The following is a 21939-nucleotide window of genomic DNA, read 5'->3' on the forward strand; positions in this document are numbered from 1 at the left end:
CCAGTACCCTAACCCTGAATGTTGAAATTGAAAATAGAAGTGACGTACAATTTACAGTTTTCTTCAGTTCCACCCAGAGCAAAGCTGGCACTTACAGAAAGGTTTGTTGTATGTGGTGAGGCTTGTCGGTCCCAGTCAGTTCGGGTGGCCAGATAGCAGGCGTGAAAAATCGGGACAGGGTTCGGGGAGATTATCGGCACCAAGATAAGACAAAGCTCTGAATATCAGGGCTGTCCCTATAAAATCAGGACATATTGTCACCCCACAGTCAGTAAGTCTGCCTGATGCAGAGGGGCCATCTAGGTACAAACTAGGCGTAATATAGGCAGAGCCATCCCTAGGGTACGGCGAATTGGGGCAACTGCTCTGGGCCCTGCACTTTGGGGGGCCCCCGTGGGCTGGCGTGATTAGCTGGCGCGGTCAGTCCCAGAATTGACCAGTCAGCCCTGAAAGTGACGGAGTCGTCACTTCTGCCCTGGGCCTTGCACCCCTCCCCCCCCCCAGGAGGGCCCTGAATATAGGGGACCCCAGCCCTAGATTCACACACAGACAGGTTCCTCCATGAACAGATCTCCACCCCCTGGCATGACAGGGAAGCTTAGTAACCGCTATGGCATTGTAAGCTCGGGCACTGCTGAGGGCACGGTAGGGATCTGTGTCAGAGCTGAGGAATGAGGGGCAGGCCGAGGCTGGGGCTGCACGGTTGCCCTGGTTGCACAGAGACAAAGTGTCCCTATGGCCTGGGGCTGTGTTCTTTTACTTCTTTTACTCCCTTATTAAGGGGAGTCACGGGGGAAGGGTTGTAAGGGGGAATCCTTGGTGGGTGGATATTTATGTCCTGCCACCAGGGAGGTGAAGGAAATGGGTAAGAATCTGATTGGTTACATGGGACTGCTCATGAGAGTAAGGGCTTTGAGGTTTGGTTCCCAGGAAAGTCCGTATCCATCTCTAACTAGTTATGTCCTGGAGAATTTTCTGCCCTAAGTGGAAATGGGTATATATTGTGTGAGAGATCATGTGTGATATTTTAATGAGTCAGGCTCTTAATAGACAATAACCCCTGACAAGAAATCATCACAAACAACAACTTAACTCTCTTTGGAAACTGAGCCATCTTAGTTCAAAAGAATCCAAGTCTCAAGGTCAGCAATGGAGCAATTCTTTGGTAGAGGGAGCTTACGTTTCATATGCCTGCTTTGTCTCTGACCTAATACAGGGCACCAGCCAGCAGCACTGTGCTTTCCATAGTACTGTTAGCAATCATTAAAATTCTCTGAAAACTTAGAGAAACAGATACACTCAAGCATAAAAATCATCAGCCAATGGCGTTTCTGGTTTAGCTTCCCTGCTAACAACAGTATTTTAAAAGGGGAAAATATTGTGCTGGGAATTTCTGCTTCCCCTGGAAACCAATAGTATGATATGAGCACCAACCCAGATGTTAAAATTATGTACACTGGAAAAATAGCCCACTCTTGTTATTGGTCTTGATGTATGTGTATTGGCCCTATGAAAAGGGGTAGACCACACTCCCCATTGAAGTGATCCCTGAACTATTGTTCGTGAAAGCAGGCAAAACCCCTTTCTCTTTATGTTTGCCGTTACTAACCAGCTGTGCAAGAAGTTAAACATAGTAATTAACCCATATGTGACCCACTAAATTCGACTGATTTCCAGACAGGGACAGAATGGTAACTCTAGCTTGCAATTTGAACCTCCTGTGTTCGTAATGATGATTTTACAGTGTAATGGTTGCACTAAATCCTCTCACTTTTGCTCTGTAGCCGGTGTTGTGACAAGAAAAGCTGTGGCAACAGAAATGAGACTCCATCAGATCCAGTGATAATTGACAGGTAAGGACCGCTATTGTTTCCTTCAATTTTATTTTATTCCTCATTATAATGAAACACCTGCGCTGTGTTGCTAATGGGAAAGGGGCTATGTGTGTATATATGGATGAAATTTTGTTGTTGATACCGAATTCGTTGCGCTGTGCAATTGTGATTCCCATGGAAGGGCCATATGGAATGTAACTGTGAGACCTGCTCTTTGGAATGCTCTAGTTTTTGTATCTGATTCATGTTCATAAAGGGGATATTTTTCTTGCTGACTTTCTGTGGCCCAATTCACATGCTGTGCCAGGGAAGCTTCAGGAATAAAATAATAGTTTGTGATTTATGGAATGTGGTTGGGTGCTTATAAATATTTAACTTTTATTTGAAAAATGTTTGAATCATTATCACTTTTAGCTACAGTAGTTCTATTGGATGCAATCCATCTACATTTTAAGGTTTTTATTTATGCATAAGAACAGTTTAAAAAAATCTGCAAACTAAGATTTTCTCCAGTTATTTTCTTTGGTTGGAGTGCTATTTTGACTATATTGTCAGTTGATTAATTCATTTTGCCTGTCTTAATTATTGTGTTTTTAAACAGATCCATATTACTAATCTGACATGACCAAGTAAATCACTGTAGAACGATAAATCTGTTTTAGTTGTTCTGAGCAATTTACAGTCTGTTTGCAAATTATGCAAAGTTGTAGCCAAATAGTCATTTTTATATTTTTAATTGTTGAAATTCATTGTACGGAAACATATATGATAAACAGTTTATTATGTGGCATTACTCTGCGAGAGTTAAATGGCCATGAAGGACTGAAACTGTCTGTCATCAAACAGGGAAAGCAATACCGTGCAGTAATCGGTGAATACAGGGACCCTGAAGGGAAACTAACCTATACTCAGAAAAGGCAGAGTATAGAGTATAGTTCTTCTTTGTCTTATTGTCTGAGTTAATGTTCGCTATATTAAGTTCAAAATACCTTCTGTGCTGGAGTGTCCATTTTTATGAAAAAAGGTAAAGAGTCAGATCTGTTCAGCACCACATCAAAACAGAATTATATAAAAGAGAACATAGCAGAGAGGCACCACTTGGCACTGTGCTTAGGCAGTCTTTCAGGTTTATGTCTTGTTTGAGTTTGTTCAGCAAGCGCATGCTTTGGCAGCTTAGAGAAAACGTTTTGGTTAGTTACAATATCTAATCTTGAGATCGTTTTAATCTCTGAACATATATATTTTAACTATGCCTCCGTTCACCTGATATTAGAATTAGGTAACACCAGGGGAAGTAAAAGAACACATATAAACACACATCTCTGTAGAGATATCTCTGAGCAGGCTGCAGAATTGAACAGTATAAAATAGGGTGTTAAAGTGGGCATTTTGAGCCACATGAAAGCTACAAAATTCACATGCATTTTTCATTGTACTGAAAAATGAAATGTTAAGATGCTAATACCTGGTTTACAGAAATATTTTGTTTAACGATCCAATATGTAGAGGCAGAGCTGTTAGTTGCAACTCATTTAAACTGCGAACCCTACAGATTTTCAGCAGCTTTAAGGGAAAAAAACCAACAAACCAATTATATGAAAAAATGGATTTAACTTCCTAGTAGTGATCAAATTAGCAGTATTTACTTAAACTGATACAAAACTTGCAATTTTGAACACCAGGTTTAAAAAACAAGTTGAATGCTGTTTAGATTATAATATAAATCTTACCTCACCACCCGCACTGAACCCCCTTTTGCTTGTGAATGGGTTAAGCTTTTAAGTTCTTCACTTGGTTTTAAATTGTGACTTTGATACCGAAGGTTGATATGACTGTGGTTTGAATAACATTTGATTTTGACCTGTTCCTGTGGGTTGCAATGGGATAAGAAATTTGACTCAGCAGTGCTGTAATTAGCCTTCCCTGTGTTTTTGAAACAGGATTGTGTTACCTGGATCGCATTAGTGTGGCTATTGTTGCTGCTTTGCATCTGTCCCAGTAGGGTACTTAAAACCTTTTCTTGGCCCTGGCTAGCTCAGACAATTTAGGCCAAATAAGTACGTGCTTTATACAGTTAGTGGCTTTAGTGATGTTTCTTGTGACATTTATCCTATTCATTTTTTCCCCTTTTGGTTTGAAAAGTATAAAGACATCTAGATGGAGCTGCTATAGCTTAAAAGGAGTACTTTCACAATTGTTGTAAAAAAAATGTCTTCACAAGTCAGAACGTGTGTTTAGTTGCGCTTGTTGTCACTTCTGCATGCATTAAATCTTAAACTATTGTGTCAATTGAGATGCAAAACCATATTTAGCTATTTTTATTTGTATGTGAGCTTGCAGAATTCATTTGACGTTTGGGCTGAAGCACTCCCACATGCCTTGCAGTCTGATAAAGCCTTATCTTTGAATTTAATCTGACTTTAACACAGAATCACCACTTAAACTCTTACCGTTTTTTAGACAACCATACTTATATGAAAAACCCTGCCCTGTTCTTCCCCGTGACTGTCTTTTTGATTGGTTATTCAAGAAAGCCATTTGTGGGATACAGATAGAGCAGTCTTTATGGCTACAAAGTTAACATGTACAATCAACTTAAAAGTTAGATTTTTTTTTCTAGATATTTAGGAAATATGGACTGTACCTTTTTATTTACTTAAAAGTGTGGTTAAAAATTTCAGTAGGTGCATGTGAGAACAGTCCAGAAAATTACTTTATATTTTAGTCTATTATAAAAGTGACCTAGAGAAATTTAGCGTCCTACTCTTCTCTGAAGAGAGGTATAAATCTATTATTGTTATAGACCAGTCATCTCAAGGAAGCTCCTGGAAAAAACAGTGGAATTATCTTTTTAGAATTGCCTGTATACTTGATCACTAACTCAGCTTTACATGTATCTAAGTGAAGCTCTATCACCAAGAACTAATTGTAAAAGGGGTATTATTGTCACAACACAAATGCACAATGATTCCTGTTACAAGTGAAGCAATAGGCTGTGTAGTAATCCTAGATAAAGTAAAATGTAGCACTTGCAGTTATTATATTAAATTCTAGATTGATTTAACATTCAAATTATAACTCATATTTGAATTTAAAAGATTTGCAATAAAATTCCTGTGCAGAAATTGAATAAATTGTAGTTTTATTACCACACTAGATATCCCTGTGTCCTAACCTTTTCCCTTACAGTTATCGTAGTTCAATAAATAAAACCTCATTAGACTATTCCCATTTCAACGAGTTTATTAAATTTTACAGGAGTAATTAGCATAAGCTGTGCTAATTTTTCTGGAAGACTAATGAGAGAGCTTCCTAATTAGGTTTGCTTTGTAAGAATCAGAAAAGATGATAATGACAAAAGTCACAAAGGGTGGAAAGTGGAACTTTATGTTATTTCTTGATTTGGGAAAGCTGCTTCCGTATCTTGGCACCCTTGCAAACTTTCTTTTAACCCACCTGATCATTGTAGATCTAGATATTCAATTGAGATACCAATGCTTGCTGTGTTTTTCTTTACCTTTTATGGATGGATCTAGGAAACAGTAGTCCTGCTGGTTAAGATAAATACAGATAGTTGTTTCAATCTCCAACATGCGGCAGATTAACTTCAGCATAAAGGGTCATGTTCAGTCTACAGGTTCTATACTATTCCTGAATTCTGTCATTTTCCAGACGGCATGGTTAGTCAGTGTGATTGTGATGACCTGAAAATGGACGGTGCTGCAATTTACTGATTTTAAAAGAGGACCTATTTAGGTAAATTTCAAGACTGATGTCTTCCTAGAAGATGCAGTCTAGTTCGACCGTAAGTTGTTAGGCTTGATGGAATCCTCACCAGGTGAATTTCTATACTCTCTGCTATGCAGGAGATCTGACTGGTGATCATAATGGATTCTTCTGGCCTTAATTTGTGAAAACTTGAAAGTGCTTCTCGTACTGCCATCTTTCCTCACATTGAAATGGACCCAACTTCTGAGGAGTAAATTGCATTTGTCATTTGCTTACATATTTTGGCCCAATCAGAGCTATTGTCAATAGGAGTTATCAGATCGATCAATATTTTTCTCTAATCTATCTGGGATGCACCCAATCACCAGGGTGTCTAGGGAACTGACTTGCTTACAGGTGTTTTTTGAAATCTTTCAGTCTCTAACCTGAAAACATTTATATTTGCAGATAGGATTTCATAGTGCAGTGACATGAAAAGAGGCGTGAATGACTTTCACTGCCTCTGTTTTACTGCTTTAAAAGTCATCGTGTAGTGGATTGTATTTTATGGGCCTGATCATCCTCTTTCATGCCAAAATGCTGTGCAGGGGAAATACAGGTGTTTTGCAGGAAAGTAGCACCAGTTATACCCTATTGCCTCCTCAAGATATGCGGTTCGGCCTAGTGCAGACTTGGCAATGAGTGCCTTTAACAGTAGCTTTACATGCCCAAGGAAGGTCTCTGAAGTGCCGTAAAGTCAGGTCATTTTTCGAAGCTTTTCCATCATCAGCGAGGAGAGGTGATGTCAGGATGGGGGTTTTGCTAGTGAGGAAGCAATGGGTGTTTGGATGCAAGGGAATAGCTCAGTGCCCACAGAACCTTGATCGTGAAACAAGATGGTGTGGCACAGGCCCAGAGTGGCAAAGGAGATTTCAGCACATGCCAGTGACCTTGGAAACAGTCTGAGATGGGTGCTAGTAACACCTAGTGAAGGGACATCTGTCCCTCTGGCAGTGCACTCTGTGTTCTGGTCATAGACATACCAAGATGTGCCCAATTGGCTGTATCTGCATCCCAAGTCCCATTACCAGCGGTGAACTGAACTGAACTAAACTACCAGTGTGGTCTACAAGACTGCATTTTACAGCTGTCTTCACCGGCCTTCATTTATGCTCCCTATTGGCCTATTTTTACATACGGTCAGTAGAGGAACACGGGGGATAGCCCTGTTACCCTGGGCCATACCTCCATTTTGTCTTGCAATCAGGCATGGGAGTTTGATGGCAATCACTGCTAAGTGTATTTTGGGAGATAGGAGGTTTGTCTAACATGTGCTGCTTCTCCAGCTTGGCCGGCATCGGAAGGCACTATGACTTTCACGGAAACGTAGATTGTTCAGTGGATAATACCAGCAAGGGAGTCAGTATTAATGCAAGTGTAGAATAAAATGAGAAGCCATTTTGGTTTCACTTATCCAAAACAAGGTGCATTGTAGGAACAGAAAAGTGGAAGTTAATGATCATACATTGGTGAAAGGAGGATTGTGGCAAAGGGAATATAAAATATGTTACCTACATGCACATACATGAAGTAGGCTGTCTTGTCTGTACCAGCAGACTGAGCAATATCTCCCCTGCCCCCCCAGTAAAATTCTGCTACTCTTGTATCATGCAGACTAAATGCATTAACGCTCCATGCAAGTTCTCAAAAGGGACAGAATTCAGCCTAGATCAGTGAATGTGATTTGCTTTAAGCCCGTTACTTGACTTTTTGAGAGGGTAGCAACAAAACAGCACTCTACAGGATTTGGTTATGATTGGCAAATCTGCAAAGTATTATCTAAAGTGTTTTTGCATGTAAACTAGGTGACCAAAAGAGTCTTGAACCTTCATACAGTACAATGGAGGCTCCAGTCAGTACAAACTTGTCACCTAGGAGAGTAAAATACAAAGTCTGAAACCCTCCCGCCACCACTAAGTAGGCTGAAGAGCAGTGGTTCTCAATTCTGGTCCACCGCTTGTTCAGGGAAAGTCCCTGGCGCGCCGGGCCGGATTGTTTACCTGCTTCATCTGCAGCTTCGGCCGATCGCGGCTCCCACTGGCCGCGGTTCGCCACTCCAGGCCAATGGGGGCTGCAGGAAGCAGCGCGGGCTGAGGGACGTGCTGGCCTCCCTTCCTGCAGCCCCCATTGGCATGGAGTGGCGAACCGCGGCCAGTGGGAGCCGCAATCGGCCGAACCTGCGGATGCAGCAGGTAAACAAACCGACCGGGCGCGCCAGGGACTTTCCCTGAACAAGCGGTGGACCAGAGTTGAGAACCACTGCTCTAGAGGTACTCCTAATTGGCCATAGAAATGAACCCTGATGTGGCTTCAGTCCTGCTTCCAATAAAATAGAATTGGGGGAGAACGTCACAGGGGTTTATGCAGGTATTTTCTTTGGTTTCAGTCCATGTGGGTTGTGTGTCTCTCCCCTGCTCTTGCTTACCCGCACTCCTGAGTTCCACTTTGCATTTCAACTTTGAACCCAAAATCTCAAAGCAGAAATTGGCCTAAACCAAACGATTTCCACTTGTTTATTTGTGGGATTTGATGGAAAAACCCAAAGAATTTCGTATCGTTTCAGAACTATGGTACAAACCCCTAACATGGTCTGAGTTTCGCTCAAGAAGTTTGTGAATCTCTCGGAAACCCAGTTCCGAATTTCCAGTTGGTTTTATGTTTTCTGGGTTTCTCTAAAAACATGACACACTGTACTAATAGTTACTTGCTTCTCTCACTAATACCTTTTGAATCTGCAGTTAGGGTTATGAGCTTTGTTTCATTCAGATCTTATCCCTGATTATCATTATTTAATATCACATTAGTGTCCAGAGACTCCAGCCAGGATCAGAGTCTCATTGTGCTAGATGTTATCCAGTCTCAGGTAGATAGATGGTCTCTGTCCTGAAGAGACTTTTTACCTTTGTATGGTTTAAGAATTAAAGAATCCAACAGAATTAGGCATCCAACTTCCATTTAATTTCACTGGGATTTTGGCACCTAATTCCTTTAGGCTATCTTGAAAATCCTAGCCTTGGTCACTAGGGGCCAGCGTTTTCAGTGGGCATTAATTTTGGGTTCTCAATTTTTAGCAGTGCACTCGTGGGGATCTTTGGCTTAATTTTTCCAAGGTATACCCCAAACTCCAGTTATGTGACTGGGACCTGCCCAGAACTTCAGAAAATGAGGCCTTGGGGTAGAAAGCTGGGCACTCAAGATTAAAGGGCATCTGCAAAAATTTTAGCTGATGGTGCCTGGTGCTACAGGCCCCCTATGAAGTTCAGAGCATGCTCAGCTCTCCCCTGAAGTGAGCCATTCCCAGGAGGAACTCAGAACCCGCCTTGACTGGGGACTTTCCTTTGGTTCCATTCACAAAACTTAAAATGTGCTCTTCATACCTATCGATTTCTTAATGCTAACTGCTACCTCAAAGAGTGTCATGGAGCTGAGAGGACGCGCTCAGCCTAGGGAGTTTCCTGAGTCCATACAACTCAGCATAACTCTCTCCCTTTTTGGGGGGCGGGGAAGAGTTTTTGAAAATAAAAAAATTCAGAAATGTTGCGTTATCTAAACTGTCACTGCTGAGAATAAATTTACCATCCTTTCTTCATCCCCTGATTTATTTCAACATTTGCCATCGCAGTAGGAGTACACACATGATTGCTAGGAATGAGAAGGGTATAAAATGTGTTTGTGGAGATCATACTAAATTTTACTGTGGATTGGCTAAAATTATTTTGAATATGAAATTTGTAGCCTGTGTCTCTGGCAGCTTTTTGTGCAGAAGAATGTAACCAACAGCTCAATCCTGCAATTGCTTATGCAAATGAGTAACTTTCAGTGTGCGAGCTGTCCCGCTGACCATCACATGCATCATGGTTTCCAGAATTGGCCCCTCATCCAGCGTTTCCCAAACTTCTTTGGCCACGGAACACCTGGTATATATTTACGGAACACGTCTAATATTATTTTGTAGTCGTTTGGTTTTCAAATAAAAAATTGCATTATTCATGCTCAAGTATATTTTATTTTATAAAACAAAGCAAAAATACAAATTTAAAATAACTTGAACTAACAATTTCTAACTGGAAAGTGCGTATAAAGTAGTACAAAAAATCAAGTGCAAGACCCTTTTTTTTAATTATGATTCTTTCACGGACACCTATTCACATCGTGCGGAACACCAGTGTTCTGCGGAACACAGTTTGGGAAACGCTACCCTAATCTAATAAATAAATGACAATCTGTATGTTTGCATTTTATTGGCCACGCCTGTGAAGATAACCATGATATATTCAAATGCCCTTCACTACACTGGAGATATATCACTTTAACACAACATACTGCTAATAAATATAAAATACAGTAAAAAGCAAGTAGTGGTTTCTATGTAGATCGTAAGTGGGGTGACATCCTAGAAATGTGTTTAACTTAGTGTCTGAAACAGCAGCATGTCATGCAGTAGAAACGATAAATTCTGGTATGAGTTTTCTCTTTTCTTGTAGTATCAGTTTTTCTTCTGTAACAGTTCTGGAAAAGTACAGAAAAGCCATACAAAGTTTCCAGTGTGTCACATTAGCAATTTTGCAGAGGTAGTTTGTGATCAGAATATATTACTGTATCAAATAAGTGTTTGTTTTTTTGCTTAGGACAGTATTTTAGACTTTTAAAAAGTGGCATAAATAGTTTTCTGTACTACTTTTAAAATTTTGATATAGGAAAGCAATACTTCTGGAGGTTTTCATTTGTGCTTTATGTGAAGAAATTATTAAAATATTTTATTTCATTCCCCTGAAATTATATCCTGGACAGTTCGAAAGTGACCCAGATATACAGACTTTTACTGCTGTCATTGAAATACTACAAACAGTACTGTTTTGTCTTTAGTTTCTAGCTGCCTCTAAAGGTAAAGCCGATGAAGATAAACCTAAGAAGGGCTATTTCTCCAATTACAAGCCTTTGTCCTAGAGAAAATAAAGGTTTAGACTTGTAGTATTCATTTATAACAGAATTTTAATTTCCTTAACCTGGCAAAACTGAGTCTGAATTTTTTTTAAAAAGATATAGCAGAAGCAATCTGTGAATTCTGCATATTCCATGTCCTCTCTTATTAAGGGCACAGATATGAAATGCAATGAAACTAATTCGGGAGCAGGGTGGAAATCGTAGTGGCTGATCAGTGTAACACACACCATGTTTGTAGTGGGAACAGAGTGGTCCTCAGTACACTTCTGGACTCTTTTTCTTTTGACGGTGAAGTGCAGGGTTCTCTTTCCAGCAACACAGGGCAGGGGAAAGAACAAAAATAAAATAAAATGTAATGTTTTAAGCAGACAAGCTGGAAAATCTGTATAGCTTTATAACAGCTCAATAACCTCCAAAATGGCATACTGCAACTATGCCATCTAGCTAACTGTTTGAGACACAATAGTTTTGTAATATAATATAAAAAGTAATAGTGTTAGCTAACACATCTTTAATAAGATATTGTCCACTGCTCTGCCATATGCTACAGAGCAGGCTCTCACTCTGTGGGGCTTTTGATTCCTCTCAATAAGATTATTTCAAATACTCTAATCCTGAATCATTGACATGAATACAAAAGCCTAGTGACATCTAATAGATGCCTCTTAGCTTTGCTTTTCCTCTTGTTCCTTTCCTTTTTCTTCTCTTTTTACCTGACAAAAAGCTTCCAGATACTTGGGCTCTGTCTCTCAGTAGCAGCATGTGGGTCTCCTCATGAAATATAAAGGAGGAAAAAGGACTGACATAGGGCTGATAAGCCATAGAGCAAAGGACCATAGATTAAAAGTAAATGCCAGTAAATCCTACCCTGTACACTTGTTCTTTTATTGTTTTCTTTAACACTTTCAGTGCCAGAGAGAGAGAGATGAGATTTTGTTTTTAAGGATACAGGGTATTGTTGGAAAGATCCTAAAATCTTGCTGTGTAATCAGATTTAATTGACTGATTTCCCCCCCAGCCCTCCGACATTCTAAATGGTGTTATAAAATGTCAATTTCAGCCAATAGGATTGTTCAGTCAGCTCCGTGCTCAGATGCTTTTTTAAAAAAGTGATCTTTTCTTGCACAGAAGAAAGTCCATCGTACCAAGCCGTTGTCACCTTCAGAAGGGGCTTTCATCTGAACTGAATTAAAAAAATATTACAATAACATTCCTAGATGTCTGGTAATGGATTAATAAGTTCCCTTTTCATGTCAGGGTCTTGCCAGGCTGGCTGTTTGAGTCAGGAACTCCTTTGCATTTTCTTCACTATTCTCTTGGACGCTTCCAAAACTGTTCATGAACTCAATATCAAAAGCATTTTTTGGAAGAGTTACTATTATAGGATATAGTCAGCAGCTCTGCTGGGTAAAAAAAACCAAAAACACAAGGACTGAAAAACCATGGTTAGATCAATTCTTTTAACATCAGATGGTATTCAAAAAATCATTTTCAGTAATTATCTCCATCATTGTCTAGGCTGCCTTCCAGGTTTTTTGACTGGGATAACTATCCACTTCTATCCAGTTGGATTCTCATCGTTTTTGTAATCTTTTTGAATATAATCTTTCAGTTAGACTTTTTGGCATCTATATCACTCCATAACCATTGGCTGACATCCCAGATGTTAAGTCAGTTTGATAAGTGGATGTTAAAAAACATATTACCTAGTTTGGATTTTGTAGAAGGCTGTCACAAGAAGGGGAGAAATGTATTCCATTGTCATTATAAAGTTCTGTGCTTTAAAAGAAGAAGAAAATTAGCCCTGCTTGGAGCTATTAAGTGCTGATGTAAGGATTCTTCCCAACACGCTCCATGTTTCTCTGCATGACTTCAGTCTTGTAATGGCCGGGTTCTGATCCCAGATGCATCTCTGCATACCTTGGAAAAATCTACTGTTACCTGTGTGCATGAGCAGACTTCAAAATGCATTCTGACGGATGCCACTCATCTAACATTGGAGTCTGGCCCCACGTCCAGATGTGCATTTTTTTTAAAAAATTATACCCTGTGGATTCCCACTTCTTAATCCAGCGTTGGATTCTTCTTGGTCTAGAGCAGAGACATTGACACCCCGCCCTGGAACCCTCCTTCCATCTAGCTGGGCCCCTCTGCCATTTAGCAATTTGGTGACGTCAGGATGGTCCTGACTCCTTGACACCTGTCTGTGATCTTCCTTGGGGGTCACAGTCTCTCGGCTGAGAACTTCACAGTTGGAGCGCCTTACATTGTAAAAGCCTCTCCATAGAATTTGCTTTCTTATTAACGATCCGTCGGAGGCTCCCTTTTGTTCCATGGCATGGCATTAATGGCTCTGTGGGTTGTAACTTTCTCAAGGAGTGGAGCAGTGGGCAGCTGTGTGGTTTGGGAGAGCCCGTGGCAGCATGTTCCCTGAGGGAGCCGCTCTCCTGCTGTTAGGTTGGCCTTGTCCCAGGTTTCATTGTGCTAGGCACTGTACAGTCACATGGTAGAGACATTCTCTGCCCCAGCAAGCTTACCATCTAAATAGACAAGACAGACTCTTGGCTATGTCAAGCTACTTTGTTTTAAAGCCTAATTAGTCCAGCTTCAGGAATAGCTCTGGCACTCTGGAAAACTGAATAAACCATGCTCTGACGAAGGAGGAAAGCCCCTAGATAAAATCCGTTATGCATAGGAATTGTCATGTCTTGTACAACTTACGATATGAGAAAAGTTCCTGTTTCAAAAAAGTGCCTCACTGTGCCAGTGGTAGCTTAATTTGTCAGAAACTACAAGAGTATTAATACAGTAGAATATAAATACCTTAAAAACAGGGATTTCTAATACTGGAATATTAATGCCCATCAAATCATCGAGGGTTTATAATGCCTGGAGTACTAATATCCTTAAAGGCATTGGGGCTTTGTAAATGATTGTTTCAAATATTGTAACTAACTTACTTAGCTATTTTTCCTGATTGTTGTTGTTATTAACTCTTGGAGTGTATTTGTAACAGAGTCAACCCTGTTCACATTCTCAGCCATCCATGCTTGAGAGGGTAACATGCTATTAGTTAATATTTATGTTGCTGTAAGTAGCATGATTTTTTAAAAAAAAATCTGAGATTGTTCTGGGGGAAATAAAAGAGAATTTTGTGAATACTTTTTTGTCATGGTAACACAGTTATGTCCCATTAGTCTGTCAAATATGAAACCAGTTTCCAACTACAACACATTTAAACAAGCCATTGTTTTACACAGCCCTGCAGAAGGTTGGAGAGTCATAGCCTTCTACCTCTTGCATGCAGTTATTATATTCATGGGCTGCTTTAGTTATTGAAGGGTTAATGAATTGCAGCCTGCTCCCAGCAATCCCATCATGTGCCTGGTTGACTCCGAAAGAAGGGGCTTGCAGTTGCCTAAAGGGCATCCTTTCCCAGCTTTCTTGTAGGCCACCTGGGCAGATGAGATCGTGCACAGTCTATCCCTAGGACACAAAATCCAATCAGGCATTGCCTTTTCTGGTCTCAGTGACCTGTATGCTAGGAAAGGGAAAAGAAACTGGGGAGCTAATCATTGATAGGTTGCATCTTTCTGGCTTTAGGGGACTCCTATCTCTCCATGAGGAAGGAAGTTTTTCCTTCATTTTCAAGATAAGGTGTCATTCATGAGAGCAGTGTGCTGAACTAATCAGGTTAATTGAGAGGCCCTGAATAGCACTCATTGAGCTGATCTCTTCTTCCTGTTAAAGGCAGATAGTGCAGACAGAGATTACACATGTTTTAAACTCTTTCTTACCATCTCTGAATTCTGTGCAGAATCCAGAGTGGTGAATGTCATTAGAGACAGGAGCCTACCAATTTATTTTTGGTGTGAATAAAGCATTATTTATATGACACACATAGGGCCAGGTTCTCAGCTGGTATGAATCACATCGCTCCATCAAAGGCAATGAAATGATGCCTGGTGAGAATCTGACCCACGGTTTTCTGAAAGACATGGCGAACTAATATTTTCAGAGGATTGGCTCAAGTTTGACATGTTCTTGAGTTTTGTTAATATTAAAATTATTTTAGACCTAGCTCATGGCAGGGCTGCAGGAAACATTAATTTTGAAAAGATCTTGTCAGTGTTTGAAGCAGATACCGTACCAGTTGTTTTTATTGCTGTTACAGTATCATTTCCCTTTAAACCCATTCTGATCTCAGTGGCTGCACATGAGTTTATTCAAGTTTACCAAAACCCTCTGCTCTTGCCAAATTAGGAACATCCATGCTCCAAACCTCGTTCTAATCTTCCTACTAGCCGCAATCTATTACATTTTCTTTGCAAATGTTGTAACCATTAGAGTAGAGGAGAGGAGAGTTAAAAAAAAATCTATAAAAACAGGACTTTTTTTTGCCCTTCGCCAAAGCTAACTGGTTGTTAATGTAATTTAAACAAGGTCAGAGGTTCCCCTATTTTCCCCCTCTTCCTTGGAAGTTTTGGGAATGACTTTAATTATCTCTACAGTCAAATTCTCACTGCTGTCCCTGTGAAAGCGTGTAGTCATGGATTGCTGGGATTATTTTCTTTAGCACTTGGGGAATAGAGAAACTGGTTGTTTCAAAATTAGAACCAGCTGGGTTCTCATAGCTATCATTTAGGGAAAGACGCTTGGCACACAAAGCCATAGCCCAGGTTAGTCATTAACTAAAACCCTAAATAAGCAGGGTTTGGTTTACCACTCTTGATTATGCAATGTGAGGAATGATTTTGTTTATCTCATTAATATGCATCTTCAGTGCTGCTACGTTCAGACCTTACTTTAAGATCAACTACCTTTCAAACTTCTTTGCTGCAGCTCATTTAATAGCACAGGCTTCTTGAGACTCAGTCCTCAGCATGGTATTTTGATATTCTAAAAGTAGAAAATAAAATTAAGCCTACAGTACAAGATCTTCTTGTGTCTGATGTGCATTATACAGATGAAAGGTAAGCAGGTAAGCTGCTGAACAGATTAATAGAACAAAAGGAGAAGGAGAGAGAACTTGTATTATCTAACATCTTTTGTTACCTTGTAAAACAAGCAGCAGGGGTGATATACTGTATATATTCTGCCTGTCTTTTCAGCTTGGATAAATTAGTTGTTTGTCATACCTTATTAATCTGTATTAGTGCCAAACTCAATTTGAAATTAGGATCACACCTTTTAGTCAGAAATTATGTGAACCCAGATTTCTTCCTGAGCATTTTGTCAAAGTGAAAAATGCAGGGTCCTATTCTGCTCTTAGTTATATGAATATAAATATGAAGGAACACCACTGAATTTAATGGAGATGCTCCAGATTTGTAAGTGTGAGAAGAATGTGCTGTTTGATATATGAGAATCTCTCTCTTTATGTCTATATCTATATAGAACGACAGCCTTCGCTGGTGGACTGTGCTTAACAGTTTGCAATTATCAGGGTGGTTTATTCTTGAAGATGATTTTTTTTAAAGATACATTAATTTCTAAAACTCAAATGTTTATTAAATCAGGATTTAGAGAAAGAGGATGTTCCAGAAAGACATTCTACAAGCTTTTTTTTTTTTTTTAAAGAAAGCTTATAGCACAAAAATGATCGATTACTCAGCTTTGCATAACTAATTTGAATGCCTTAATGCTGTATTTAAAAAACGAAATAAAAAAGACACCTGAAATGTAAATTTTTTTGACGCTGTGAATAACCTCTGAAGCACAGCTAAAGTATTTTTAAAGACCGATGAAACCGTTTAGTGCTGCACATATTCACATATTAACCTGAATATTCTGAGATAGAAACCTTTTCTTAGGCTTTCATATTGAAACAAATATATTATAAGCGCTGCTGATCTTACATTTATTAGGTTCTTAATTTTGCATATTTTTTCCTGGAGTACACTCATTCGATGCTTCAATTTGTTATTATCCAATACATATATTCTGTCTTTCTTAAAAGGTGTTTTTTTAAACAAATAACTGTTACATTTCCAGTCACTCAAATTTGGACAGAATTTTACTTCCTGTTTCAAAGGTCAAGGAAAGCTGACCTCAACAGCAGTGTTGAGACTGCTGAATTATTCATATCATTGACTTTGTGTCAGCTTCCACATTTGTGCAGAGGGATGTTTTATTCATTTATCTCATTTAGGGTCCTTCTCTGCACCTGTTTCTACCATTAAGTACCCTGTAATTTGCATTTGATGCTAATTTAGTTTCATATCAGCCTGGTCCCCCCTTGTTAATTTAATTTTCTAAGACCCTTTTCATTACGGTAGAAATGTTTCTCTCTTTAAAGCAAACATCTATAGAAGTAATTGTATAAACTGCCTTTTAAATAATATCTTTTAGAAGATTCCATCGTTTAATTCCTTAATTCCTATAATTAGCCATGGTTTGATTAATGTTTCAAAGGGTTAAGTTAAAATGCAGAGTTACGCAAATGCATACTTGAATAATTTTCTCTGCAGATAATATTTTCTGCATTGCTGCCTTTATTCTATTTATGCTTCTGATAATTACGTGCACTAACAAGCCCTAATTTTCCTTACTTAATGATTTTTATTTTGTTGACTAATAGCTGTTTTTAAATATATAATCACCAGGATCTTAACACTGCTGATGTCATGCTTAATTTTTCTTCCAATAGATTGTAAATGGTTAAAAAGAAATGCTGGAGCTGAAAAGCTACTCTAGGCTTCTCTCAAAGCTGTAACAACATAAAATATCAGTGCAGTTTATTTCTCCAGAAAAGGAGATTGAAAATATCACTGTGGTGCTCTCTCAAACAGCGTGATTAGCTGTGATGTCTGACAGTGGTATACTCGGGAAATATTTTAGTACACTGCCACTGTATGTTTGTTTTCACAGGTCAGATTTTTACATAGAGGAAGCTACTATGGGGCAAAAAAATTACATGATTTTCACGTCCAAGGAAGTTTGTTAGCCTTGGTGTAAGAAGGAAAAAATAAATGAATAGAGGGCCTGTGATGGAAAAATCAAGTAATTTTGCCCTCGTGTGGGCTTGTTTAAAACCAAATTGTATAATTGCTTCTGTGCAATGGGTATTGTGCTCATATCTCCAGGTTGGAAGGTATTTAGACTGTCCTCCCCCCCTCCCCCTTTAGGGCAAGAGAAAATGTAAAGGAGACTCTCTTTTCATATACACATAACACTAAGTTACTAGCTCTCTTCCTTAGACCTGAAAACATAAATTGGTGTAAATGCATTCCTGTGGTTGAAAGGAACAAGCAGCTGGGGTTTGCTACTGCAGCAAAAGAGTGTGTGTGTGTGTGTGTGTGTGTGTGTGTATTCACTCCTGTGCGTAGCAGTGGCATAATGGTGGACAGGCGCACGTCACTCCTAGGAGGTCTGTGACCAAAAACTTGACTGGCAGCCCTATTGCAAAATTCCAGAGCTGGCCCTGTAGGCAGGATGTCACCACTTCAGCTACCAGCACCTCAGATGAAATGTCCTTTAAAGCTGTGAAGATTATAGGTACTATGGGCCAGATTTTTAAAGGTATTCAGGTGCCTGAAGATGTAGGTAGGCACCTAGTGGAGTTTCCAAAGCTCCTATGTGCCTAACTCCCACGGATTTCAATAGGGCTGCTCACCTGAGGAAAGATTCCTCGCCTCAATGAGGGCAGCAGGGTTAGGGCTTTGTCACTGTCTGTGACAGTATGCATCCGATGAAGTGAGCTGTAGCTCACGAAAGCTTATGCTCAAATAAATTGGTTAGTCTCTAAGGTGCCACAAGTACTCCTTTTCTTTCTGTGATTATAGTTCAACTTTTAAGAGAAAAAGTGGGAGCCCCGTGCCCTGCATCCATGGGGGAGTTTGTCCCCAAGTTTGTGTACTTGTGTTTTACCCAGCGTGTTTAGACTATAGGTTACAAACCAGAGGGGACTGGGAAACCCCTCTCTGGGTATTGCATTTAAATATTGGTGATATCCTCCCTGGTCACTCAGCCGCAACGTTTTCCTGATGCTCTGAACCATTTGTATGTTGCATCAGAGAGTGATTTTTCTCCCTGCTGGTACATTTCTGTCCAGGGATGAATCTTTTGGGGGTGGAGGAAAGGAACCAATTCCAGAGCATGCCCATCTCTGCATTAGCTTGTCACCTAACCCAGCCAAGAGGTGACCCTCCTGTTCCTGGAACTCCCATTGGAGTCCCTGGGAGATCCAGAGGTAGAATGTTTTCAGGTTCAGGCTGCTAGCGTTCTGTTCTGCTTTCGCATTCAGCCTGCATGGCTCCCACTGATGTTAATGGGGGCCCTGTGCGTGCATCCTGGGTGCAGGATTTAGTCATTGAGCTGGGAGCGGTCCTCCCGACAGCATGCACTAATTTATACACTGCTCCATTTAGAGTCATTAGCCTGAAACTTGGACTCCAGAGCTGCTGCTCTCATGAGCATTTCATCTGCAAAATATGGATTAAAACACAAATTCTGTAGTTGTGTTTATCTGACCTGTCTTTAACCCTAAATGTAGTTTAGGGAATATGTCATTTGTGCCTGATTCTGTGCCCATTACAGCCACTGTCTGTAAAAAATCCCAGAACCAGGCTCTGTATCTGAGGATGCATTATCAGGTGAATTCAATGCTGAGAGATGACCTAGGCAGTATGGATAGCTAATGTAGAGGGGCTGAATGCCCAGTACGTAACTGATATGACATCACCAACAAAAACATCTGTAAGCTTACTACTCTTCCCCCCCCCCCAGCCCCCTTTTTATCATATATTCACAATAATGACCTTAGTGCAGGGTATTTCCTGAGTATTAATGACCTGCTGAGGTTAATGGCCCTTGGTTATACCTCGGGCCATCAGCTCCTCCTGGCTGGTCATTAATTCCTAGGAAATGCCCTACGCAGAGGTCATTATTGCTTAATTATCTCCATACACTTTAATGTTAGTTTTGACAATATACAGTCTCTTACTATGAATTGTGTACTTTACAATTCATTAAACAGCTTATCGTTAAAACTGTAGATGATCTTGATTATTATTTATTGTTTTCCCCTTTGATTTATCTGGTGCGTACATGTTTGTACCATGGAAGGGACAAAGGTATATTTGGTATGTGTCTGATGGTGCAAGTCAGCAAGGCAGTAGCCAGGGGTGGATTAATGGAAGATGCCTGGTGCACTCCGTCTGGATCTGGGCTTGTGGAGCAGTGGTCTTCTAGGCATCTGTCATCAGCAGTATGGGAGTAGCAGCTTGCACCACAGATGTGTAAGCCTGACGGCTGCATGGATTGCCCAGGGCTCAGCTTGCTCTCTGTTTGAGGGCAGACATAGGGAGCTGAGGGAGGAAGGCCGATGAGTGAACTCAGTACCAAAGACACAATGAAGCAGTGGAAATTGGAATCCCCCCCTGTTCATATGGGAGGGCGCATGAAAGGGCCGCCCGGAACCTCCTTCCCACATATAGGAGTGAGGAAAAGGAGCGGAGACTCTCTGTGGACGAATAGAAAGGGAAAGCAGCCTCCAGCCAAGGGGCTTCCGCCATTCCCCTTTGCAGGAGCTGCCCCACACCCTACCTCACAACAGCCAGAAGGAGGGGTGCGCCTTGTTCCACAATGAATGTATGTTTGGCCTGATCTCCGCTGGGGGTCAGTCTGTGAGCTCCTTGCTAGCCTTGGTGAGCACTTACTAATGGGTATGGTACCGTGAGTGCCATGTGGACAGCTGGCTCAGGGGTTCACAGTCTGCCTCTTTGTGTCCTGCATTAAAGTGCCAATGTTAGTGTTTTTAGTTTACTTAGCTGCAGTGGAGAATAAAAGGGGCCAGAATTAGCCCAGGCAGTAGGGCAGCTGTAATTCCTACATTCTATAAATTTTTTTTTCCAGAGGAACCTTATTTTTAACTTGCTCATTTAAGCAAACACCCCGCCCCCCCAACACATGCACCGTATGGCATGGCCCGCCCCCCTCAGTTCCTTTCTTGGATCCTCTGTGGTTAATTTGAACAAGGCCAGGGTTGCAGGGGACATTTCTTTGAATGACAGAAGAATACACATTCTGCACAATTTGAACCAGACAGCCGTGCATTTGGTTCCCTCATTTAAATTACGGCCATAGACGGTGGTAGGCTGGCATTAAGTGATGTAAGGATCTGGTCAGAGAGATCTAATCATATTGGGAGCCCTCACCTGTATAACTCTGAATGCAAGTAGAAGTTTTTTTTGTTTTGGTCTCGACCAGCCACCTTGGTGCTGCAGTCTTTTTTCATGCAGCGCTCCTACTGGCTGCAGTGTTTTCCCGATTTTTTTGTTCCCCAGGCTTAAAACTGAAAAATCAAGAGCTAGGGATTCTAAACCTTTGTGTTTTCAGCTCCCCTATCAGGTTCCTCCACGTCCACGAGGCATTTGAATGTTCAGGTGTGACCTGCTTCCAATGACTGTCTTGATAATCTGGGACTTTGATTTTAGAAACTCCCCAAACCAATCAGAGGAACGCTGAGAGTTTGGAACGACAGAGCAGGCTCACAGAGGTGATTCATGGCAATGTGGCAGGTCTAACTGACAATGCCACTGCTTTTACAAAGAACCTGTTGAAAAGTTTTATATATGGTTGCTTACAATGCTTTTTGTAATCTACATCCCCCATATCTCTATAGTGCCTGTCTAATTGCAGGATAGCTTTTGTTCTTTAAAAAAAAATTATGATTCTGAGCCATATCATCCCACATCTTTTTTGTTATTGTAATTATTTTTGTGATTGCTGGGAAGAAATTATCTGTGTGGGTATATGAGTAAAATACTGGCCCCATTAAGTTTTGCCATTGACTGCAATGGAGGCCAAGATTTCACCCATTATATTTGCTGTTCTCCCTCCCTGAGGTCTATGTCTAGAAAACCTTCTTCTGAACGGATTTTAACCACCCAAGCAATCTATTTTACAGCTCATCTTTCTGGCCTCCATTCTGAACAAGATCTTTCCGAAAGCAGGCCAGGTTTGATTAAACTCTGACTGTCTTTCAAAAACAAACATATATACAAAGAATGACGGAAAGTTTGAATGTAGCATGTTGCTGCTGGGGAAAACAATCAATGGATCTCCTCTTACGACTGTTTCAGGAGAAAAACAGCGGGTTGAAGCTGATCAAAAGTTGAAAGTTGAGAAGAGAAAAAGACAGTGAAAGGAAGCAACATTTATTTATCTAAGGGTGGGGAAAGGACTTATGACAAAATAAAGGAAAAAAGATCAGTGTTCTGGATTAATGCCGTGTACAAGGCACAGGATCAGAGTCAGGATTTCAGGCTGGAGGGCTGCAGAAGTGGGAACAAACTGGTATTTCCCCCGCCCCCTCCTCTCAGTAGTGGCATTGTAGGTAGCCATGAATTAGTTCTTAGATTGGTGTCTCCTTGCTATAAATCCTGACCAT

General features: G+C 40.5%; 1 protein-coding gene across 9 annotated transcripts in view; it reads left to right on the forward strand.

Moving 5' to 3' along the window:
* The window catches only part of EBF1 (EBF transcription factor 1), a 328926-nt gene that overhangs the window by 22212 nt on the left and 284775 nt on the right, over window positions 1-21939 (forward strand). For all 9 annotated transcript variants that reach the window (XM_074960207.1, XM_074960211.1, XM_074960208.1 and 6 more), the window contains exon 6: window positions 1785-1853. In XM_074960207.1, coding sequence (XP_074816308.1) covers window positions 1785-1853 — 69 coding nt within the window. The remainder of the gene's footprint in view (window positions 1-1784; window positions 1854-21939) is intronic.

This window comes from Natator depressus, chromosome 8 (assembly GCF_965152275.1).
Source record: "Natator depressus isolate rNatDep1 chromosome 8, rNatDep2.hap1, whole genome shotgun sequence".
Lineage (NCBI taxonomy): Eukaryota > Metazoa > Chordata > Testudines > Cheloniidae > Natator > Natator depressus.